Below are 24,186 nucleotides of genomic sequence, written 5' to 3' on the forward strand. Positions count from 1 at the left end.
AAACAAAAGGGAGTGCCTTCTCCAATAATGAACTGTAGGCAGTAGAAATTTGTGAAATCAGAGAACAAATGTTATTTCTGCTACTTATTAGTTCTATTGTTATGTACATTATTACTATTACAACAATGTTGATGATGAATATGATGTAAATATCAATAATAATTGCCATTTATATAGAACTTTGAAGATTGCAGAGGACTTTATCCAAGTTTCATTGTCTGTAATAACAAAGAAATTGGATCTTGTAGATCTTAATATTCCTTCTATTTCTAAATACAGTACTATGTTTCTACAAGGTAATATTAAAAAAAAAACAACCTTATCTTTCATTTTAGAAACAATACTGTGTATTGGTTCCAAGACAGAAGAGTGGTAAGAACTAGGCAATTGAGGTTAAGAAACTTGCTCAGGGTCACACAGCTGGGAAGTGACTAGGGTCAAATTTGAACCTCCGATCTCTAGGTCTGGCTCTCAATTCAATGATCCACAAAGTTGCTATTTAGTAAATAAATAATGCAACAGATGGAATGTTGGATTTGAAGTAAGAGTATCTGACATTACATTTCAGTTCCACCATTTATTATCTGTATGATAATGAACAAGTCGTTCCACTTTTCCTACGTCACAGTTTCTCCATCTGTAATATGAGAACTTTGGACTAAATGGGCTTCTAATTTTCAGTCCTATTAGCCTATGACTTTAATTGGAAACAGCAAAAATAACATAGAGGGTTTGTTGGGATTGCTTGGGGGCTTCGGGACTCCAAGTGTCATGGCCAATCATATCTTCTACCATTCCACACTACAGTACTCACACTACTAATTTTATGACCATACAATAGGTTCAGATCCTACCTCTGAAACTTCATGTGTGACTTTGGGCAAATCAGTTAACTTACCTAGACCTCAGTTTCCTAATGAATAAAATAAAAGGTATAGAATAGAAACTCTGAAGTAGGTACTCTGGCATCCATCTAGAGCTTTCATCTGCTGCCATGTTTGGTTTATTGATTATCTGACTATCTGACAGAAGCTAAAAGTCTGACTTGACCATGCATCTCCTATCTCTAGGTCTTTTATTTCAGGAGCCACTTTTTTGGAAAGTCTTTCCTGATCTCCTGTTTGTTAATGTTCGCTCACTCTTCAGATTCTCTTGTATTTATTTATATCCACTTATGGTTATGGTAGCTCCCTTAGAGCAAGGACTATATTTATGGTCCTTATTGACTTTTTATCTTCTGTGCCTATTACAGTTCTTTCCACAATATAGATCCTTAATAATTGCTTGCTGACTTGAATCTTGACAGGGCAAAAGTTTAGATAATGTGAGATCTTATTGAAGAAAAAGATGGTTGGGGTAGAAGAAAGAGAATTAGTGTTAGCTCTCTATATATTGATTGACTTAACCAGGAAATTGTTGAATTCACTTATTCTTTTTTTGCCTGTGTAAATAAAAACTCTTTCTGAACCCACCATGTGGTTTTTTTTTTAATTCTTACTTTCAGTCTCAGTAATAACTCTAAAACAGAAAGGCAAGGGCTAGACAATGTTAAATGACTTGCCCAAGGAATCATACAGCGAGGAAGGAGCTAGGTGCTCCTGAACTTTTTTTAGGCAAACAGGGATGAGTGACTTGCTCTGAAAAATAAAGTTAGGAATTGTTGGAGGCCAGATTTGAACCCAGTTCTTCTTTATTCCAGGTCTAGCACTCTACCTGCTGAACTACCTAGCTGCCCCATCATGTGGATTTCAAGAGTTAGTCCTGAATATTGTTATATTTTGGAGGCAAGATAAATGGCTCATCAGAGAAGCAGGGATAGAGATGGGGAGCCCTGGGTTCAAAAGCAGTCTCAGACACTACCTAACTGTGTGACCCTGGACAAGTCACTTAACCCCTATTGCCTAACCCTTAAGTTTTTTCTCCCTTGGAACCAGCAGACAGTATTGATGCTAAGACAGAAGGCTTTAAAGAAAGAAAAAAAAAGATAGTTTTATTTCTTTATCTATAAGATGAAGGTGGAAAGAATAATGTTATACTAATAACTTCCTCCCTGTAAAATAAGATAATCATTTCTCTTTTCCTCTCAACATTAACATTTGCCAATAAGTAGGTGAGTTGCTGCTCCAGTCTTTAAATCAAACCACCCGGGACCATGATTAGGAGGAGCTTAGTTTTCTGCCTTATTTTTCTACCATTTTGTACCCTGACTCAGCTCATGAGTGACTACCTACTTCAGTCTCCTTGCTGCCTCTTGTTCTGTATCCTGTAGATAAATCAATACTATTATTGTCTCTGATAAAGATATGTCCAATGTATGGCCCCTGTTGCTCCACTCCCCTCTTTATCTTTGTGACTTGCTTCCCCTGTCACCACTCCTCATATGTGCTGTCTCTCCCATTAGAATGTAAGTTCCTTTGAACATAGGAAATAACTTTCCTCTAGTATTTATATCCCTAGTGCTTACCTTTTCATTCATTATTTGGACTGAGATCTAAATGACTGTTCAAAAGCTATGCTCAGCCTAACATAACTCGAGGGTGTGAATATCTAGACAGAAAGATAGATTTCCCAGCAGTAAATTCTCTACCTCACAATAAAGCATCAGGCTTACTCACTATCTAAAGATAAAGGAACAAGTATGCAATGTAATCTACTTTACTTTTAATGCTTCTTCACTTTTGATTAGGTACGAGTCCTTCTTCTGTCTCAGAAATCAGCTCTCAACATCTGTGGAGATGAACATCATCAATATACCATCAATAATACATCCTTCTTGAAGACACAGTTACTGCACTTTATTGGCATGAGAGAATTGTCTAGCCTGAACTGTATTATCTGGTGACAACATAGAAGGCAGCCCTGGAATGAAAAATAATAATAAAGTGTTGGAATTTAGCCCAAGAGCTCAGAGGGTGGGTGGGAAGAAGAGCAAGAGCTGGAAAGACCTCAGGAACCTGAGTAGTGGGAGCAAAGGAGACAATTTCCAGCAATGTGGCTGGCCTAAGGCTGTGGTTGTATGAGGAAGCAACTGCTTCCCTTAGGAAGAAGCTAATTTAGATTTAGATTACCAGGGAGGAAGAGCATTAGGCAGTGAGGACATGAAGGTGGCTAACTGAACCCTGTAGACAGTTACCTTGTTTAAGCCCCACCCCTCCTCTTCACCCATTGGCTCCCTAGTACCTGACCAGTACCACTCAGGTGATGCCTGATTGGTCAATTGGTGCAAGCCAGGAATTCACAATTCACCCACTTGGTCTATCATGAGAACTTCACATGTTGGACAGGAAGTTAAGTTAGAGAAATTTGACATTGTGAGGTGGCAAATGTAATTTGCATTTTTAAATTATTTTAATTCTTTAGTTTATAACAACTATAGGTGGCTATTCTTAGTCTCAGTCTGTCTAAGAAGGTGATGTTTGTGAAGGATTTGAAATAAAAGGCAGAAGTTGGTTAAAGCTGTCTTGTCTGTAAAATGTTCTTGAATGTTTAGACGAAGACATAGAGGGACTGCTAGGTGAATGAGCACTAGGCTTGGAGTCAGGAAGACTTGAGTTTGAATTTAGCCTCATACACTTACTATGTGACCCTGCATGGGTTACTTAGTCCTGTTTACCTCAGGAACCAAGATAGTGGAAGAAAGAAGGCACTCCCAGAGCTCTCCTCCAAGACACCTCCAAACAACTTTTTCAATGCTTCAAAATGAATCCTGGAGCTGCAGAACCAAAAAAGATGGGGTGATGCAATTTTCCCTCTCAAGACAAGGTCAGCTGGAAAGATGCCTCATTAGGTTAAGAGGGGAAACACAATCCAATGAAGGTGGCAACTCAGCAAGCCAGCAACAGGTCTCACCACAGCAAACCAATCAAGCCTCTTCTATCCCCCAGCACAGACTTGCGCATCTAAGTCACAGCCAGGCCCAAACACAGGTCCACAAAGCAGCCAGAGACTGAGACTGAGAGACAGAGAAAGAGAGACTAAGAATAAACCAAGATGTCGACAAGAAATAGTTTGACATCTACTTTTGTACCATCTTTTGTTCACAGGAACAGGTCTGTGTTTTGTTTTGTCCTTAACATGTCTCAGAAGCATTTGAAGCAAGTAGCATGTCAATCAGGATTTTAAAAAAGAGCACACTGCAATGCTATGGGCGGGGCAATGAAAAACCGAAAGAACTCCTTTGTTTGAGCCTTTTAGTTAGTGAGGGGTGTTCAGAAGGCATGGTTTCAATGATGTTCCTGCTCCAACCTTTCCTCTTCTTCCTTCTCAGGGCAGAAGAAAAAGGTAAGTAGATTTCCATTTAGACCAGCTGCATTTGAAGGGCATGCCATCTTTGCGAAGAGATCCCTAGTGAATGTTGGGTAACCTGCAAAGGAAAATGAGCAGCTTATTCATCATTCCCGTGAATTCTGTCACTTTTCCCTCTGGGAACTTTCTCTGAATAGATAATAGCATTAGTTCATGTAGCTGAGTGGTCTTTTATAGGGAACTAACAAGACAGGCACTTTCTGGACACTTTGCTCTGATTGGCATTACTGCTCTCATGCTCCAGTGTTTTGTATACCGGGGGATGGTAAGTGAAATAAGTGAAGATTCTTTTATTCTATGATTTTCATATATATTCCATCTGTTTTGTATAGATGTATAATATGTAGGGTTTCTTTTCTCATTCTTATCCTTCTAACTTAGGAATTCTTTATTTTTTATGGGTCCTGGACTCCTTTGGCCATCTGGTGAAGCTTATGGATTCCCTTCTCAGAATATTTTTAAATGCATGAAAAAATAAAAGATTACTATAGAAACTAATTATATTAAAATAAAGATGGGACTCGTTTTTCTCCATCCAAGTTCACAGATCCCTTGAAATCCCTTAGGAATCCTCACCCTAGAGTAAAAGTTCCTAAAGCACCAGGACTATTTCAGTATTGTTTTCAGTATTGTCTACATCCCCCATGCCCAGCACATGTATATTGTATATGTATATTGTAGGTGCTTAATAAATGTGAACTGATTATCTAAAAGAGGAATAGGGAGCCAAAAGTGTTTCTGCCCACTGTGTGTGTGTGTGGGGGGGGGGAATAGAGCAATAATGCTCTGAAGGATTGTATGATTTGGAGGGTATATTTCATCACATACACAGGTAGAGTGATGGTGGAAAGAAGTGAGATTCTATCTAAACAGGTGGCTGGCTTTTCACTGGAGAATGAAAAAGTCTCCTCTAGCAAGTCAGGACACCGTCTATGTAGCTATTTCTATTGTCATTTTGTTAAAAGATATTTTATTTCACCTTCCACTACCATTTGAAAGGCTCAGCATCTGATCTTCATTCTTTTTTTTTTTTAACTTAGTTATTGAGGATTTCTCTTTAGTCATCTGAACATCTAGGTGGTGCAGCAGACAGTGTCCTGGGCTTGGAATCAGGAAGGTTACTAAATTCAAATCTGACCTCAGGCATTTACTACTAGCCATTTGACCCTGGGCAAGTCACTTACCACTTCCTCAACTTCTAAATGAGCTGGAGAAACAGACCTGTATTGTGTATCTGTATCAAAAGTTAAACATAATTTTATAGCCCTTTGAGCTATAATTCTAAATTGCTCTCCAGAATGGTTGTATCAGTTAACAATTCTCCCAACAGTACATTAGTGTCTGGATTTCCCCACATCCCCTTTATTGTCCTTTTTCTTTTCTATCATAACAGCCAAACTGATAAGTGGTACTCAGTTGGTTTTAATTTGCATTTCTCTAATCAATAGTGATTTCGATTATTTTTTTTCACATGAAATTAGATAGCTTTGATTGCTTTGTCTGAAAATTGCTTGTTTGTATCTTTTGACTATTATTTATTAATTGGACAATAATATGTTTTCTTATACATTTGATTCATTTTTCTATGTAGTTCAGAAATAAGGCCTTTATTAGAGAAACTTATAAAAAAATTTCAGTTGTAATTAGTGTATTTCCCTCCCTCCTATTTTCACTGTTTATCTTACTCTGTGTCTATTTTTACCCTGCCCATCTTCAAAAGTGCTTTGCTTCTGACCACCACCTCCCCTACTTTGTCCTCTCTATTGCCCTGACACCCCTTATACCCTTTCCTTCCTAGACTCATCTAGGGTAAGAGAGATTTCTATAACAGCTAAGTGTGTGTCTATGCTATTCTCTCTTTGAGAAAATTCCACTGAGAGTAAGATTTAAGGACTCCCTTTGGTCCCTCCCCTTCCACTTCCCATTCTTTTGTCAATTGTCCCAAGGAGTTCTAATTTTCCTCCTGAGGCACAATATGTGGTCTCTCTCAGTAGCCAATCCTTGCAGATTAGATTTAAGGTAAATTCCAGATCTTCCTTTCTAGACTATCTCTTCATCCATGAGAACATTCATCAGTGGTCATCCTCTTCCACCACTGAAACAAGATTCCTACCTTTCTTTCATCCCTTTCCAATCATTCCTTTAGCTCTATTGCTAAATCTCCTGTGAGCTCTTCTCTTACTAAAAGACAGGGTTAATTTCCCCCTTTGTTAAACTTTTACTTAATTGGGGCACATCATATACAGTTAACCGTTCCACATAGTGACTTTCCCCATCACAGTTTCAATATATTGTAAATTGGCATAAGAAATTAAATGGGAATTTTCAGAGATTTTTTTCAGAAGCTGAAAACAATACACAAAGATCAGCAGACCATGTAGAAAGAGTTTAGCAACTCAGAAATGCATATTTAACCCAAAATCCATAATAAGGTACCAAAAACACTTCATAAAAGAAAAAAGATTCAGACTTTCTCTGGAATAAAGGGAGAGCCAAAAAATTTAAGCAGATTGTTTAGATTGCAGAGGCATCATGACCCTCCTCTCCAGGTGTGTTTTCCTTCTATCTTCCTCCCCAGCCCTTCCCATTTTTATATATCTTCTTATACTATAATTTAATCCTAGGGAGCATGGGTTGTTCGAGGAAGAATAGCACATCTGGTATGCGGGCTTGCCCAGCCTCTTTCAGGACTCTTCATCTACCTTTGTGAACCTTTCACCCAAGTTTCACCTGTGGCACAAAGAAACTGTTAAATTATCTTGGCAGATGGGCTAGCAGACAAGTCAGTGATTTTGCTGGATGTTTACCTCAAGCTTGTGAAGACTTCTTCTGAAGAAATGGCCAAATTATTTGTTCCAACAGCCATGAAAAAGGCTGAAGTAGGTGCTGTGGTGTGCTTGGACCTTGATCACCCACTTCATCCCAGGCCAATGCCAATCATCTTGACTTTTGTCTTGCCACTTGTCTTTGATGATTTTAAAGAGAGATTGAGGCTGATGACTTGAGCAACTTTGATTCAATGAAATCCAAATAATGTGATGTCCTCTTTGAAATCAAGAACAGACATCAATTTAGTAACATTAAAAATATTTATTTACCTGTAGGAAAAGTGTGGTGAGGTTTAATTCGTGATATTTCAGGCTCTTTTCTCCATCATTACTTTTGTTTGACTGCTGCTTTTACTCATGTCATCTTGTGCATGGTTAGAAAGAAATATCTTAAAGGCTTCTCCATTATTATTCTGTTATTGTTGATGCTGGTTGCTATATTTTTTTCTTTACAAATACACAAATGTATTTATTATCTCATTCCCTTCATTTGCATTTTTATTTATTTTTTAATTTAAGTTAATTTATTAAGTCAATTTAGAACATTATTCCTTGGTTACAAGAATTATATTATTTCCCTCCCTCCCCTTCATACCCACCCTTCATGCAGCCAATGTGCAATTCCACTTGGTATTACATGTGTCCTTGATCAAGACCTATTTCCTTGTTGTTGGTGTTTGCATTAGGATGTTCATTTAGAGTCTACATCCACAACCATATCCCCTTGACCCATGTAGTCAAGCAGTTGTTTTTCTTCAGCATTTCTATTCCCACAGTTTTTCCTCTGAATGTGGATAGTGTTCTTTCTTGTAGATCCCTCCGGATTGTTCATTGCCACTAATGGAGAAGTCTATTACATTCGATTGTATCACAGTGTATCAGTCTCTGTGTATAATGTTCTCCTGGTTCTGCTCCTTTTGCTCTGCATCAATTCCTGGAGGTTGTTCCAGTCACCATGGAATTCCTCCACTTTATTATTCCTTTGAGCACAATAGTATTCCATCACCAACATATACCACAATTTGTTCAGTCATTCCCCAATTGATGGTCATCCCCTCATTTTACCAAATTTTTTGCCACCACAAAGAGCGCAGCTATAAATATTTTTGTACATGTCTTTTTCCTTATTATCTCTTTGGGGGTACAAACCCAGCAGTGCTTTGGCTGGATCAAAGGGCAGACAGTCTTTTAGTGCCCTTTGGGCATAGTTCCAAATTGCCCTCCAGAATGGTTGGATCAATTCACAACTCCACCAGCAATGCATTAATGTCCCAACTTTGCCACATCCCCTCCAGCATTCATTACTTTCCTTTGCTGTCATGTTAGCCAATCTGCTAGGTGTGAGGTGATACCTCAGAGTTGTTTTGATTTGCATTTCTCTGATTATAAGAGATTTAGAACACTTTTTCATGTGCTTATTAATAGTTTTGATTTCTTTAACTGAAAATTGCTTATTCATGTCCCTTGCCCATTTATCAATTGGACAATGGCTTGATTTTTTGCACAACTGATTTAGCTCTTTATAAATTTGAGTAATTAGACCTTTGTCAGAGGTTTTTGTTATGAAGGTTATTTCCCAATTTATTACTTCACTTCTAATTTTGGTTGCATTAGTTTTGTTTGAACAAAACCTTTTTAATTTGATGTAATCAAAATTATTGATTTTAGATTTTGTGATTTTTTTTCTAGCTGTTGCTTGGTTTTTAAGTCTTCCCTTTCCCAAAGATCTGATATGTATACTATTCTGTGTTCACCTAATTTGCTTATAGTTTCCTTCTTTATATTCAGGTCAGTCACCCATTCTGAGTTTATCTTGGTGTACAGTGTGAGATGTTGATCCAAACCTAATCTCTCCCATACTGTCTTCCAATTTTCCCAGCAGTTTTTATCAAATGGTGGATTTTGGTCCAAAAATCTGGGATCTTTGTGTTTATCATAGACTGTCTTGCTGAGGTCATTTATCCCAAGTTTATTCCACTGTTCCTCTTCTCTGTCTCTTAGCAAGTACCAAATTGTTTTGATGACCACTGCTTTATAGCATAGTTTGAGATCTGGGACTACAAGTCCTCCTTCTTTCACATTTTTTTTTCATGAATTCCCTGGATATCCTTGATCTTTTGTTCTTCCAAATGAACTTTTGTTGTTTTTTTCTAATTCAGTAAAAAACTTTTTTGGTAGTTCAATGTGTATGGCACTGAATAAGTAAATTAATTTGAATAGGATTGTCATTTTTATTATGTTAGCTCATCCTACCCATGAGCAATCAATGTTTTTCTAATTGTTTAGATCTAGTTTTAATTGTGCGGAGAGTGTTTTGTAGTTGTGTTCATATAGTTCCTGTGTTTGTCTAAGCAGATAGATTCCTAAGTATTTTATATTGTCTAGGGTGATTTTAAATGGAATTTCTGTTTCTAATTCTTACTGATGAGATGTGTTGGGGACATATAGAAATGCTGATGACTTATGTGGGTTTATTTTGTATCCTGCAACTTTGCTAAAGTTGTTGATTATTTCCACTAGCTTTTTGGTTTATTCTCTAGGACTCTTTAAGTAGACCATCATATCATCTGCAAAGAGTGAGAGCTTGGCCTCCTCATTGCCTATTTTAATACATTCAATTTCTTTTCCTTCTCTAATCACTACAGCTAGTGTTTCTAGCACAATGTTAAATAATAGAGGTCACAATGGCCATCCTTGTTTGACTCCTGATCTTATTGGGAAGGCTTCTAGTTTATCCCCATTGCAGATGATGTTGGCTGATGGTTTTAGATATATTCTGTTTATTGTTTTTAGGAAAGGCCCTTCTATTCCTATACTTTCTAGTGTTTTCTATAAGAATGGGTGTTGTATTTTATCAAAGGCTTTTTCTGCATCTATTGAGATAATCATGTGATTTTTATCAGTTTGCTTTTTAATATGGTCAATTATGTGGATGCTTTTCCTAATACTGAACGATCCTTGCATTCTTGGTATGAATCCTACCTGGTCATAGTGAATAACCCTCATGATCACTTGCTGGAATTTTTTGCTAGTATCCTATTTAAAATTTTTGCATCTATATTCATTAAGATGATTGGTCTATAGTTTTTTCTTTCTCTGTTTTTGACCTTCCTGGCTTTGGAATCAGTGCCATATTTGTGTCATAAAAGGAATTTGGTAGAACTCCTTCTTTGCTTATTCTGTCAAATAATTTGTATAATATTGGCATTAGTTGTTCTTTGAATGTTTGATAGAATTTTATTTGTGAATCCATCTGGAGCTGGGGATTTTTTCTTAGGGAGTTCTTTGATAGCTTGTCCAATCAATTTCTTTTTCTGACATGGGGTTGTTTAGGTAGTCTTTTTCTTCCTCTGTTAGTCTAGGCCGTTTATATTTTTGCATCAAATAGTATTTTTAAAGGTGCTCCCAAAAGGAAACAAAAAGAAAAGTTCAGCAAAATTGAGCAATAAATTAAAAAATTCACAAACATGTACAATGCATAACACTTAAGTAATTCCTACCTCCATGAAGGAGTGAGCTAAAGGTATCCTCTCAAAATTATTCATTTTAGTCATGCTTAATCTTTATAATTTTGTTACATTCCATTTTGATCATTTTGTGTGTGGTTGTCATTTCCATTAGCATAGTTGTTGGTACTATATACAGCATTTATACATATATACATGTATATATATATATATATATACACACATACATACATACATATTTTTTTTACTTCTACTTCATGCTGCATCAGTTCATTTAGATCTTTCCATTCTTCTCTGTACTGATCACATACATAATTTCTTATAGCATAGTAATATTCCATTATTTTATCCATTCTTTAATAGATAGGTATATATTTTGCTTCCAATTCTTTGTTATCACAAAAAAATGTTAATATTTTGGTGTACGTAGAGATTTTCTTCTTGTCAATGGCTTCTTTGGGGAATTAGTTCAGCAATGGTCTCTCTTGTTCAAAATTTTCATAACTTTATTGTATAATTTCAAAATGTTTTCCAAATTTGATATATGATTTCATAGCTCCACCAATAATATGTTAGTGTGCCTACCATTCCATAATCCATCTAACATTGAGCATTGTTGCTTTTTATCATCTTTGTCAGTTTTTAGAACATGAGATAAAACCTCAGGGTTGTTTTGATTTGCATTTCTTTTATTAAAGTTTTGGAGTATTCTTTCAGGTGATTGTTAGTATTTTTCAATTCTTCTTTTGAGAACCATTTGCTCATATCCTTTGACCACTTATCTATTGGGGAATAGCCATCATGGTATATATGTTTTAAATACACACACACACACACACACACACACACACACACACAGATATTCTCTTTTTTATATTCATCCTCTCTTTCCATTTTCTGAACAACCTCATCCTGGTTCATAATCTAATTATCTAATCCTTCATTATTCTTTGTATTCTTCATGGAATCAAAACTTCCAAGATATCTATTCTAGGCTCTATCCTCTAGACAGTTTTTCCACTTTCTTGTAGAACTTGAATTGAGTATTTTTCCCTTTTCAATGGTCCTTCACTCCCAAACCAGTGCCATCATCTGCAGGTGACAGAGAGAACTCATGGCAGGACCCCTCATCCCCCAAATCTTTAAAATATTTCTACTGATCTATACTCTCCCCCTGGTTACCTTCTTTCTTTCCCCATTTACTTCAAAATCTCCTCCTTTGATCAATCCTCCCACGACCCTAGGTATCAGTTGTCCCTAGGAATTTCAAGTCCCTGACTCCCAGGGTGAGGAATATACTCCTTTCAAGCATCATTATGCCAGATAACACCCAGAATCAGGTCCCTTCACACAACATTTCTCTTTACCCTTAAGAGCCATCATCAGGAGAACTGCCTTTACTATGGGCAGGGTGTCACCATGTTCTGTCCATAATGTCCCACTGCTTTTCCATTGTTATCACCCAGTGTCCACCTTCACCACTGCCTCCTTGTGTCTTTTACTGCTTTCTCTGTTGTCACTGTTTCTTTTGCTGTGTTTGACTGCTGCATTAATTCGTTCATTCCTCCTATTTTTCAATAATCAGGGAGTCTCTTCAGGTCTGGTTTTCTTTCTAGCAATATTTCAAGTATCTCTTTATTATTGAATATTCATCCCCCCCCCCCCATTTATGTAGTCTCAATCCAGATGTTTTGCCTGGTCTCACTTTCATGAAACATGCCTCTCTCAGGATAAGCTCATCCATCACTTCTAATCTTACCACCATTCTGCTAACTCCATTCTTGAGTGATGCCACCTTCCTTAGCCTCCTCTTCCCTCTATTTGGAGAGCTGTAGGTAGAGTCCCGAACTCCTCTCAATGCCTTTCTTATAGTGTATTCTAGAGATTCTCTGTTCACTCCATTTTTCATTTACTGCTCTGTCCAGTCTCAATTCCACAAAACAAGATGTTCTGGATACCCCATGTTCTCTCCTCCACTTCCCTGCCTCCTTGTGTGTGTTATTTCCCCCATACACACAATTCATTAAGTTGTAAGCCTCTTTCCAGTCCTTACTCATATTCCCAGCACTAAGAACATTGCCTAGCATGTAATAGGCACTTTGGTTGTTGTTCAGTCATTTTTCAGTCATGTCCAACTCTCTGTGACCCTAATTGGGGTTTTCTTGGCAAAGACACTTAAGTGCCTTCTTCAACTCATTTAACAGATGAAGAAACTGAAGCATAATGAGATAAGTGTGTTGCCCAGGGTCATACAGCTAGTGAGTGTCTGAGGCCAGATTTGAACTCAGGAAGATGAGTCTTCCTGATTCTAAGTCCAATGTTCTATCCAACTGTGCCACCCAGCTGCCCCTAGTAAGCACTTTATGGTTGCTGAATTTATGGTATGCTGAATACTGCATAGTTTCTCTCTACCACCACCACATTGTCTTTTCTCATTCCTTTTGTCCTTAGTTCTCTGGTCCACCACTTCAGAACTCTGTCACACTGGTACCATTACACTCAAAAGTAATTTCTATCACTTGGGCCTCTTAGATTAGGGGAGGAAAGGGTAGAGTGGGATGGCCTATGGAGTTGGAATCTATTTAAATCTGGAAACATATCTTGATCCTTTCTTTTCCTCCAAACTCCTGTAGAAATCTTTTGAGGGGGCAGCTGGGTGGCTCAGTGGATTGAGAGCCAGGCCTAGAGATGGGAGGTCCTAGGTTCAAATCTGGCCTCAGACACTTCCCAGCTGTGTGACCCTGGGCAAGTCACTTCACCCCGATTGCCTAGCCCTTACCACTCTTCTGCCTTGGAGCCAATATACAGTATTGACTCCAAGATGGAAGGTAAGGGTTTAAAAAAAGAAAAAAAAGAAATCTTTTGGCAGCACAGAATGTTATTGAACCTTGGACACTCAGATCTCAGTAAACTTCTGATATTTTTGGCTTGGATCTCCACTGGAAAGAAGGAGAAGGGGACAGAGGGTCAGGACTTTAGATCAGCTAGTGCAGCTTCAAGGCTGGTAGCATGGCTGGATAGGAGAAGGCATCCATTTATTTGTTTTTGTTTGTTTGTTTGTTTGTTTGTTTCACCTTTTAGTTTCAGGTATCCTGGACCATGGAGACAATTAGAGTTGTTTTATCTTTGTGCTTAATTTCTGTTCTGGAGAAGTTTGAGCAGGTCATGAGGATTAAAGATGTCTAGCTCTCCATTCTTGTTGGTCAAGTGACCTACTCAATGGTCTTTCAACTACTCCACCCTATTTCCATTTATTCAGTTTCTATGTGTTTTTTTTCTTCTCCTTGTGGTTTTTTTCCCCGTGTAGCTCCAGATTCTGTTTTTGTCATGAAGAGCCCTGAAACAGCCTTCCTTGGGAACAATATAACCCTGAAATGTAACCTGGCCATCACTACTGCGACTGTTCTGCAGATTACCTGGCAGAAGCTGAAGGGACGTACACCAGAAAACATAGGCACCTACAGCACTATGTATGGTGAAAAAATTCACCCCCCGTACAACAAGCATTTTTACTACAGTAGCAGTACAGAGCTGACATCATCAAGCGTGACAATACAGAATGTGACTTTGGAGGATGAAGCATGTTACAAATGTCTCTTCAATGTTTTTCCAAATGGTATCCATGGAGGACAGATCTGCTTCAGTGTACAGGGTAAATATAAAACTATCTTTGTATCAGGGGGAAGAGGGGACTGGGCAAACATTTCATTTTACCGACAATTAATAATACAAATACTTAAGGTAGAATCTATAGTCCTAGCATATTAGAACTGAAAGCAATTTAGAAATTGTTTTATCCAGACTTCTCATTATGCCACCATAAACCTCCTATATCAAATGACACATTTATGTGCTCATGACCAGTGAAATAAATCTGAATATTTTTTGTTGAGTAAATTAGGATGGAGGCTATAAAAGTGCTAAGCACACATAAAGTATTTAAGTATTTAGTATTATTTAGTATTAAGTATTTAAAGGTAGATCCTTATTTTTAAACAATAGTAAAAAACAGCTAAATGTATAGAAGATAAGAGTAGGGCAATATAAGGAATCGCTCAAAGAAGTCAGCTGGGGTTCAATTGTGACTGCTAACTCACTCCCGACCTTCACCATGCCCCCTCCCCACTACCCCGGCTGTTTCTTTACGTTTAGTAACTTCTCTTCCCCTGATAATATTCAAAGTTTAGGATTGTATGCCCCCAAATAAAATCATTTTAAAGGCTTCAAGAAGGTATACATTCTTACTATTCTTAAAATGAAGTTTATGGAGCCTAGAAGGGAATGGCTACAAATATACCAAAAAAGAAACAAAACAATTATCGATACATTTAAGCTTCACAAAAAAAAATTGGGGGATGAACATCAGTATATCACTGGAAGGCAACTTAGCCTAATCAACTCCAGGCTTGGCCTAGGAGACAGGAAGAACTGGGTTCATATCTCACCCTCTGATCCATAACTGACTATGTGACTCTGGGAAATTTGTTGAACCATTCAGTGATTCCAGGAAACTCTATAAATTGCTGAACTGCTTGAGAGTTCCCTAAGCAAATTAAATTATAAGCCCAAACTGAAATCACTTCTTTGCTCTATGGATATGAATGATTTCTGAATTTTCTTTTTGCTTGACTTAGCTGTGTCTGAATTAAGAACTGAGATCCAACCTCAATCCATCATCAAGGCAACTGTTACAGTCATCTGCTCAGCTACAGGAAAGCCTGCCCCTCAGATCACCTTCTCCAACAGGAGGGTGTTAATAGGATCCCCTACTGCATGTATTGACCAGAATCCAGATGGCACAGCTACTGTCACCCAATGGTATAATATCTCTCTGGAAGCTGTGAGAAACTTGAAACTACAGAATGTGTCCTGTGACATGGATCACCCTCAAGGGAAGAGAACAGCACTTGTTTCTCTTCCTCAGAAAGAAGACTATAAAAAAAGTGGAGACCAACAAGGTAAAATTCAGATTGAAATATTTGTGGGCCATGAATTTTAGATAAATGAAATATTGTGTGTATATAAAATATCATTTCAATATAAGATTGTAAGACTTTTAAGTCTTACAAGTCTCAAAGAGATAGAAAACAAAAACGTGAAGAATCTATACATACAAAAATATTTAAAGCAGCTCTCTTTGTAGGTGCAAAGAATTGGAAAGTGAGGCAATAGCCATGAATTGGAGATTGACTGAGTGAGTCAAAGTATATGATTGTAATGGTATATTATTGTTTTGCAAGAATTGATGAGCAGAAGGAACTTGGAAAAGCCTGGAAAGACTTACCTGAACTGAAGCAGAATGAAATAAGCTGAACCACGGTACTCACTGACAGCAGTATTTGAATGATAAACAATTGTGAATAACAGTTATTCTCAACAATACAATAATCAAAAACAATTCTAAAAGATTCGTGATAAAAACTGCCTTCTGCTTCCAGAGAAAGAACTGATGGAGTCTGAATCCAGAACAAAGCAAACCTTTTTCAGTTTCTTATTTTTTTGGGGGGGTAGGTTTTTTTCCACAAAAGTTTTATTATGGGAAAATGTTTTACATGATTGCACATACAAAATTTTTATCAGATTGCTTAACACCTCAGTGGGGTAGAAGGGATAAGGGGAAGGAAGGAGAAAATTTGATGCTCAAAATTCTTTTTAAAATATTGGAAACTTTTTACATGTAATTGGGGAAAATTTGAAAAAAGAAATTAACAGAAATTTAATTTCTCTCCTTCTCAGTCTCTGCCCATTTGGGGGGGAAAAAAGAGAAATTTCTTGTAACAAATAATCATAGTCAAGCAAATGAATTCCCTCAGTAGCTACATACTATACATGTGTATGTATATTTCATTTTATATCTTATGTCTGTCATATCTCTGTAATGAATATGCTCCATTGTTGGTCCTCTGGAATCAAGAATGGTCTTTGTTCTAATTATAGGTCATTTCTTTTTTTTTCTTTCTTTTTTAAAAACCCTTTCCCTTCTGTCTTGGAGTCAATACTGTATATTGGCTCCAAGGCAGAAGAGTGGTAAGGGCTAGGCAATGGGGGTCAAGTGATTTGCCCAGGGTCATACAGCTGGGAAGTTTCTGAGTCCAGATTTGAACCCAGGACCTCCCATCTCTAGGCGTGGCTCTCAATCCACTGAGCTACCCAGCTGCCCCCAATTATAGGTCATTTCTAACAACTTACAAAAGTTGTTTATTTTTACAGTATTGTTTTTATCATATAAATAAATCTCCTAGTTCTGCTGATTTTATTCTGTATCAATTTATAAATCCTCAAGATTATCCACTTTTATAATACTGATATTATAATATAGATTGTTCTTTGGATCCTGCTCACTTCATTCTGTATCAATCAGTTCAATGGCTTTTCCTTATAAATAATCAATCCTCTAATTTCTTTCAGCACAATAATATTCCATCATATTCACATGCTACAATTTATTCAGCTGTTCCTGAATGGATGTACATTCTCTTAGTTTTCAATTTTTTGCCAATCCAAAAAGGCTTCTATCAATATGAAAGTCTAGTGATGCTAGTTATATATTTGTTTAGGGCAGGACAGATTAGACATAGCAGAGCAGACAGACAAAAAGTTTGCTACAAGTCCCAAAAGCAAAAAGTCTGAAATAATAGCCTGTAAGTCTGGGAAGAGGTAGAAAACTTACAAAATGAAGACTCAAGTTCTCACATGTGACTACAGTCTGAGGCTTCTTTAATGGTAATAAATAGTTCCAAGCATATAAATTTCAGTAAGACCTGGGAACATTGAATAATTCTTTAATCTCTCTTTAAGAAGTCAAAGAAAAATATGTGATTTTAAAAAAAAACTAAAATAATTACATTCTTTTAAAAAAAATGCTTTTTGGGGGAAGTCCAGGCATACCTAACCCTGATACTGAGGAGGCTGAGGGTGGTGGGTCCCTAAAACTCTGAAGCTCTCAGTAACAATAACACTAAAACTGATTAGATATCTATACTATATTAGCACCTATATGACAATCAGGGCAGCTAGGTGATTCAATGGGTAGAGTATTCGACCTGAGGTCAGGAATACTTAAATTCAAATCCTACCTCATAGATTTACTAGCTATATGACCTTGGATAAGTCACTCACCCCTATTTCCTTCAGTTTCTTCATTTGTAAATGAGCTGGAGAAGAAGATCTCAAACTAAATTCTCAAAAGGAGTTAAGAAGAATCAGACAGCCAAAAATGAGTGAATAGCAATATGATGATTCCCTGGGAACAGGGGTCCACCAAGATGCCTAAAAAGGAGTCAAGCTACCCTAGTTGGAAATGGAGCCCATCAAAGATTCACTACTGACCAGCAATGGAATTGGTTCTATAAATGACTGCCACACTTTCAGCCTGCTCTAAACAAAAAGACAGTCTCAAAACAAAATAAAAACAAATTTTTGAGATTAGAAAAGGTAAATCTTACACCATTAAGAAAAACATAGCAATACAAAATGAATCGTGGCAGATAGGAAAGTGTTTTACTTCATTTTAACTGTATATCAGAGACGGAAAATGATAACATAGTTTGTTAAACTATTCGATGGCAACATGACCATTTACACAAACTCTTTTCTTTTCTTCTTAACCTGAGAAGAACAAGCCAACCTGAGTTGGAAAGTTATTGCTTATCACTCTAGAATATCTCTAAAAAAGTTTGAGATGGGAAAGAGGAAAGGAGAGAGGGAATAAACATGTATTTAACTCCTACTATGTTCCAAGCACTGTGCTAAGTACTGAAGGAGGAGGTGAAATTAATCTAAGATGCTGCTTACCCTTATCTTAAGAGTATCTGCTATAATTTAGTCAGTTGCTAAGTATTATAAGATTAAAAATTAATATCCAATACTCCAAGTATTATTTTTATAAAATTTATTAATCACTTGAAGTAAAGGAATAAAAAGGTAATTATCTTACAAAATAAAACCATGTACCCAAGCTCTCTGTGACTGCTTAAAAGAACTACTCCACCAAACCCTCTTCAGAAAGAGAAGAGGGCGAGAGGTGGAACTGCATAGAATTTATATCCTGCTTACATCAGCATATAACAACAGAAGGAGAGTGGGGTGCTGGGAATCATAGTTCAAGGGTATAAAATTCTAATTACAAAAATTCCCCTGGGATAATTTGGGAGACTAGTCTCCCTAATGGATCATGTATACATAAACAACTTATAACTTTAACTAGAGGTACATACAATGTTGCATTTCTAAGGGGAAATTACAATAATTTGGGTATAAGAGGGAAATAAAAAAGAAAAAGAACAGAACCAATGATTGCTACATTGAGAAAAAGCCAATTTGCGGGCAGTCTCCTTTGGCATAAGAGTATACATTCAAAATAAATGCAATAACCCCCCCCCCAAGAGTTGAAATGCCCACATCCCAAAGTTTACTCTGGATCTTTTGGTGGAGTGTGTGCTCTCTGCAGGCATCTCCATGGTGTCTTCTACAAACAGTTCACTTTCTGGATTCAGGGAGGTAGCAAATTTCTTATTCTAAAATTACACTCAAAAGAATTTAAACTTTACATTATAGGATAATAATACAATCCCTCCTGAGGAGGATGTTGACAAACACAGAGATCACACAGGGACACATGGCTGAATTATGATGTATATGAATCAATTATCAAAGGAAATCAAAAACATCAAAAAAAGCAAATAACAGAAAAATAACTTCTGATAAAATATAAAATATCAAAATCTTATGTGTAAAAATTCTAAATAAGGAAAAATAAACCTATAACAGGTCCTTGAATCAGGGCCCAATTAAAGTGATTTATGTCCCACAAGCCTGTAGTAGCAATTATGCACTTACCCAATCAGTAGCCAGGAATACAGAAAATACCACACTATGAAGAAAGAAAAGGGACTAGATTTCAGCAGCAAATGGGAAATAGCATCCCCTGGTCTGATTGTATCTTTACCCTCAGGGATAGGGGAGCCAGGGTGGCATCCAAAATGAGGTACTTAGTAGAATGTGGCACAGGGAAGCCCTGGGTCTTATGTTTGTCAGACAGCTGCAACCTCAAACCCCAAACAACTTCAGGTCCCATGTCTTGGCATAGAATCTCATCAATTCCACCAGGATTGTTGGTCTCTGTGACTGAGCACACTCTATTGGCACTATGCAGGTTAACTTTGTGCTCCTTTGACCCTGTACAATGGCTCTTTTTGTGATACCTTCTCCTGGAATCAGACACAATCATTAAGAAAAGTCCCAAATTTTTTAAAACAATTAATGGCACTGTTTACATAATCTAAAGTTTTTGGGTACACATTGATATTAGAGCTAATAAACATTTTAAACTTATCCTAGTACAAAATTTAAAAAAAAATGTTAATACTAGTAATAAGTGCATTGAGTACAAAAATGAGAGAAAAAAGAAAACTCAAATACTTCATTGCATGTACACTGGAGAAAAATAATATGTTTTTTTTTTTAAAATCAAAAATATATAATTCACATTCAATGACACACTGTGTCAGCCAAGGAGATATAGAATGCAAAGGTTTCTCACCCACCAATGAGATTCATTTCCTTTTTTTAACTTGGCCATGAGTCACAGTGGGAGTGCAAATGATTTTCACCAATTAATAGCTTTACAAAACAGTAGTACAACAGTTAAGAAACATTCAAAGAAGTACCAAAATTCCACAAAATCACAATAGCCCAGTTAATGACAAAAGCAAATAAACCCACTATCATACAGGATTCACATGAGTTGCTGTGTGGCATTAAAAATAAGACAAAAAACCTTGAAGCTCGTAGATACATGTCGCAAGTTCTACAGATGGAGCCAATCTTTCAACCTTGGCTGAGATATTTTTAACAAAGTCTATTACTGCCATCATTCTAAAATGTGGCAGAAGAGCCCAGAATAAAACACAAACCTCTGTACTGTTGATGAAAACCTTTTGGGTGTAAAATTTCACCAAGAATTTAGATCATTCTGGTGGAAGGGTAGAGTAAGGTCAAGAGTTACAAATAAAAAAACCAATTCAGAAACTACTTGGCTTCCCAGAAAAATCCTTCCCAACTCCCAGATGAGATTATAACCCATTATGAGGTAACTAAGCCCATTTTGGGAAACCTCCCTCCCCATGGTATGAGACTGTAACAGTGTAAAAGGACTTTCTCCAATATGTCCCACCCATTTAAATTGGAGCTGAGGACTAAATAGTGAAAATCACTTCAGATGTCTCATCCATTACATTTTTAATAAATGTGGAAGTGGGGAAATACAATAGTGCTATTGCATTTTACTTCAACTACAACTGGGCTCTTACCTCTTGTTACAAACAACTCAAAGGCAGGCAAATGATCAGTCAGAGGTGGTGTTGTTACTAGATATCTAAAAATCACTTCTGAAGACCTTTAAAATAAATGAAAATATTTAGCTCATTAAATTCTCCAAAGGTTGTATACAGGTTGTAACCAGTTTGATGGAATCACTCCATCATCATCTATGTGGCAATTAACAAAGGCAAAAAGGAACAAAAGCTGTTAAGGCAACATGTGACCTTGATGGATCTGGTGACAAACCTGGCAACCATAAGTACCTATGGTTTTGCCACTGAAAAAGAATTTGTACAAGTTGTTTATGGACTTTTACAATAGTATTTTCTCTAACACCATCATGTGAGGAGGTACAAATAAAGACAATGCAACAGAACATATAGTTAATGGCCAAACACAGTAATATAAATAATTTAGTGTAATAGAAGATATTACATTAGATTACTATATGAACTTAAAAAACAAAACTAAATCTTAAAACAAACAATTAGGAAATACAATATGTGTGACAGAATACAGGTACTAAATTCAAGAGTTCTCCAATTCCAATAAAGACTTGTTCACTATTTTGGAGGCTAACAAAACTGAAAAAGTTAACATCAATAAGACAATGGGGTCTAAAAAGGCTTAAAATTTACCTCCAGAATCTTTAAGGTTCCTTCCCCTCCTCAGTATCATCATCCATTTGGGTTCCTTTGGTTACACTTCTGGGGTTCCTGAGACCCCCACTGAGCATAATGTGGACAAATCCCATATTGGGTGTGTTGCAGAGACTGGGCAAGCCAAAATGACAAGGAGGTATAGGGATATGAATATCCTCTCTGAATCACAGGATTACCCAAACTAATTGCATGGACTAATGAAGCAAGGAAAGGTAGAAAGAAAAGACATCCTAAAACTGGGAGCTGCGTGAGCTCAGTAAGGCTCTCCAGAAACAGAAACTGCTTGAGATAGGCAGGAAACTGGGTCATGCTTGCAATCTCTACTTCCTGTCCTTAGGTGCACTACCTTGGTATGCACCATCTAGGAGTTAGGAAGAACAATCTTCCTTCCCCTCCCCACTAGAAGTAAAAACTCCAAGAGTCATGTGCTACCTCAATCCCCTCCCCCACAGGCAGGAACATGGAAGTCTTCTTGGGTTAGCCAAACTGGGGTTAGGGTGGATTTGTTCCCCTGCTGAAAAGCAGTTAGTGCAGGCTTGAAAACCCATGGTGGGGTGGGGGGAAAGGGGATTTATACTTCACCCTCCTCTTAAGAACTCCCAACTTGGGTGTTGAAAAGATGTAGCACAGACACACACCAGGGGGTCTGGTCACAGACAAAAGGAGGCTACAGGCTGGGCAGGGACAACCCAGGTTGAATCCCCAGGAGTAAGCAGCAGCAGTGGCTTAGGTTAAAGCAGATGGGCACAGGCAAATGGGTGAGAAAAGTGGCTTATCCCTCTCCCCCAAGAGCTCCCAGAAAAGCCACTCAAGTGAAAGCAGGTGGGAGGCTCATGAAAAACAAACAAACAAACAAACAAAAAACACACAGTAGAAGTGTCAGGAATACAGCTCTGTAAATTGTATCTACTTTCTATTATTTTTACTTAAAGGCTTTCTTAAAAAGATTTTGAGAATTCTTTTTCCAACTTCACTGGTTGCCATAAATGTAAAATTAAAAATTAATATTTGATACTCCAAGTATTATTTTTATAAGATGAATTAATATTCATTTGAAATAAAGAAATAAAAAGGTAATTATATAAAAAAATAAAACACATGCCCAGGCTCTCCTTGCCTGTTTAAAAGAACTGCTCTACCAAAGCTGCGTCAGGAAGAGAAGAGGGTGATAGGCAGAACTACACAGAATTTATATCCTGCCTACATCTGCATGTAACAACAGGAGGAAAGTGGGGTGATAGGAATCATAGTTCAGGGGTACAAAATTCTAATTACACAGTATTAAGTATCTACTATGTACAAGGCAGGCATTCGGGTGGCACAATGGATAGAGTATCAAGCCTAAAGTCAGGAAGACGTATCTTCCTGAATTCAGATCTATCCTCAAACTAGCTCTGTGACCCTGGGCCAAACTCTAAACCATGTCTTCCTCAGTTTCCTCATCTGTAAAAATGAACTGGAAAAGAAATGGAAGTATTTTTGTCAAGAAAACCCCAAAAGGGATCATGAAGAATCAGACATGACTAAAAAAATAATTGAACAACAAAATTACAAGACTGAGCTAAATGGGTATGTTGTGGCTTAAGATGGTGACCATGATGTGAAGCAAAGAAATGGGTCTGATTTATATAAGAAGTATGAATACTTTCATTTAGCCTATCAAGTAGGAGAGTTGCCATGATATAATGAATAATCAAGTCCCAGATTTAGAGTCAAATAGCTGTTGTCAGGCCTCTACTATGTTAAAGCATAGAGACCATTCTCCTTCTCTATGCCTCAGTTTTCTGAATTGTAAAATGAGCAGATTGGATTCAATAACTCCCAAGGATCTTTTCAGCTATAACTCTATACGAGCCCAATGTCTGAGTAAGTGTGTTTCTCTGATTACATTAAAAGGTGAAATTCTCATGATTTTTGCATTACCCACGATGCTTCTCTGCTTCAAGAAAGGAATTAAATCTGACCCTGAGCAAAATTTTCCCTTTAATGGATGCCAGTCATTCAATCAAGAAGTATTTACAAAGCAATTATGATATGTGAAGCACTCTCATGAGCCCTGGGGCTATAAAAAGGAAAAACTATGGTCCTCACCTCAAGCAATGACATTCAGATGGAGGAGATAATGTGCCAACTACCAAGCTCCTAGATGACATATAGAATGAATGGAGTGTCATCTCAGAGGCTTGTCACTCAGGAAAGGGGCAGGGAAGAGCCTGGAAAAGAGCCTTGTTACAAGGGAATCACTTTAAAAGACTGATATATATTAATTTAAGGTCGCCAAGGAATCAGCTATGTAATTCCTAAATGAAAAACTCAAGTCAGCCGTCAGCCTTTTTTGGAGTTTAATTACAATAGGAGCAAGAAAGGAATTAGAGATATATATAGAGAGAGAAAGGGGAGAGAAGGGAATAGGGCTTAAATACCCCTTCTGTTTAGGCTGGGCCAAAAGGCCCAAGCCCTTAGATAGCTGGGGCAAAGAAAAGAGATCAGTCCCTATTACTCACATGTCCAAAATGGAGAAACAGTCTCAGAGGCCCCCACCTTCAGCTTCCTTCAGAGCAAGCTTCCTCCGAGCCCAGGAACCACACCGCTCAAAACTCAACC

The 24,186-nt window shown here is 37.3% G+C and overlaps 2 protein-coding genes across 5 annotated transcripts in view; one reads left to right on the forward strand and one right to left on the reverse strand.

Moving 5' to 3' along the window:
* Positions 1-3,132, reverse strand: part of SLC9C1 (solute carrier family 9 member C1) — a 98,990-nt gene extending 95,858 nt beyond the window's left edge. For 2 of the 3 annotated variants that reach the window (XM_056793456.1, XM_007493665.3), the window contains exons 1-2: positions 3,069-3,132; positions 2,660-2,727 (exon numbers count right to left, since the gene is read on the reverse strand). The gene's annotated coding sequence lies outside the window, so the exon portion shown is untranslated. Of the gene's footprint in view, positions 1-2,659; positions 3,048-3,068 lie in introns of those variants that run through there. The other variant, XM_007493663.3, reaches the window with a different exon arrangement.
* A 233-nt stretch (positions 3,133-3,365) lies between these two features.
* The window catches only part of LOC103096269 (OX-2 membrane glycoprotein-like), a 51,644-nt gene continuing 30,823 nt past the window's right edge, over positions 3,366-24,186 (forward strand). Inside the window, exons 1-3 of one of the 2 annotated variants that reach the window (XM_007493666.3) lie at positions 3,366-4,281; positions 13,908-14,252; positions 15,235-15,558. In XM_007493666.3, coding sequence (XP_007493728.3) covers positions 4,104-4,281; positions 13,908-14,252; positions 15,235-15,558 — 847 coding nt within the window. In that variant the 5' untranslated portion in view covers positions 3,366-4,103. The remainder of the gene's footprint in view (positions 4,282-13,907; positions 14,253-15,234; positions 15,559-24,186) is intronic. The other variant, XM_056793457.1, reaches the window with a different exon arrangement.

This window comes from Monodelphis domestica, chromosome 4 (genome assembly GCF_027887165.1).
Source record: "Monodelphis domestica isolate mMonDom1 chromosome 4, mMonDom1.pri, whole genome shotgun sequence".
Classification (NCBI taxonomy): domain Eukaryota; kingdom Metazoa; phylum Chordata; class Mammalia; order Didelphimorphia; family Didelphidae; genus Monodelphis; species Monodelphis domestica.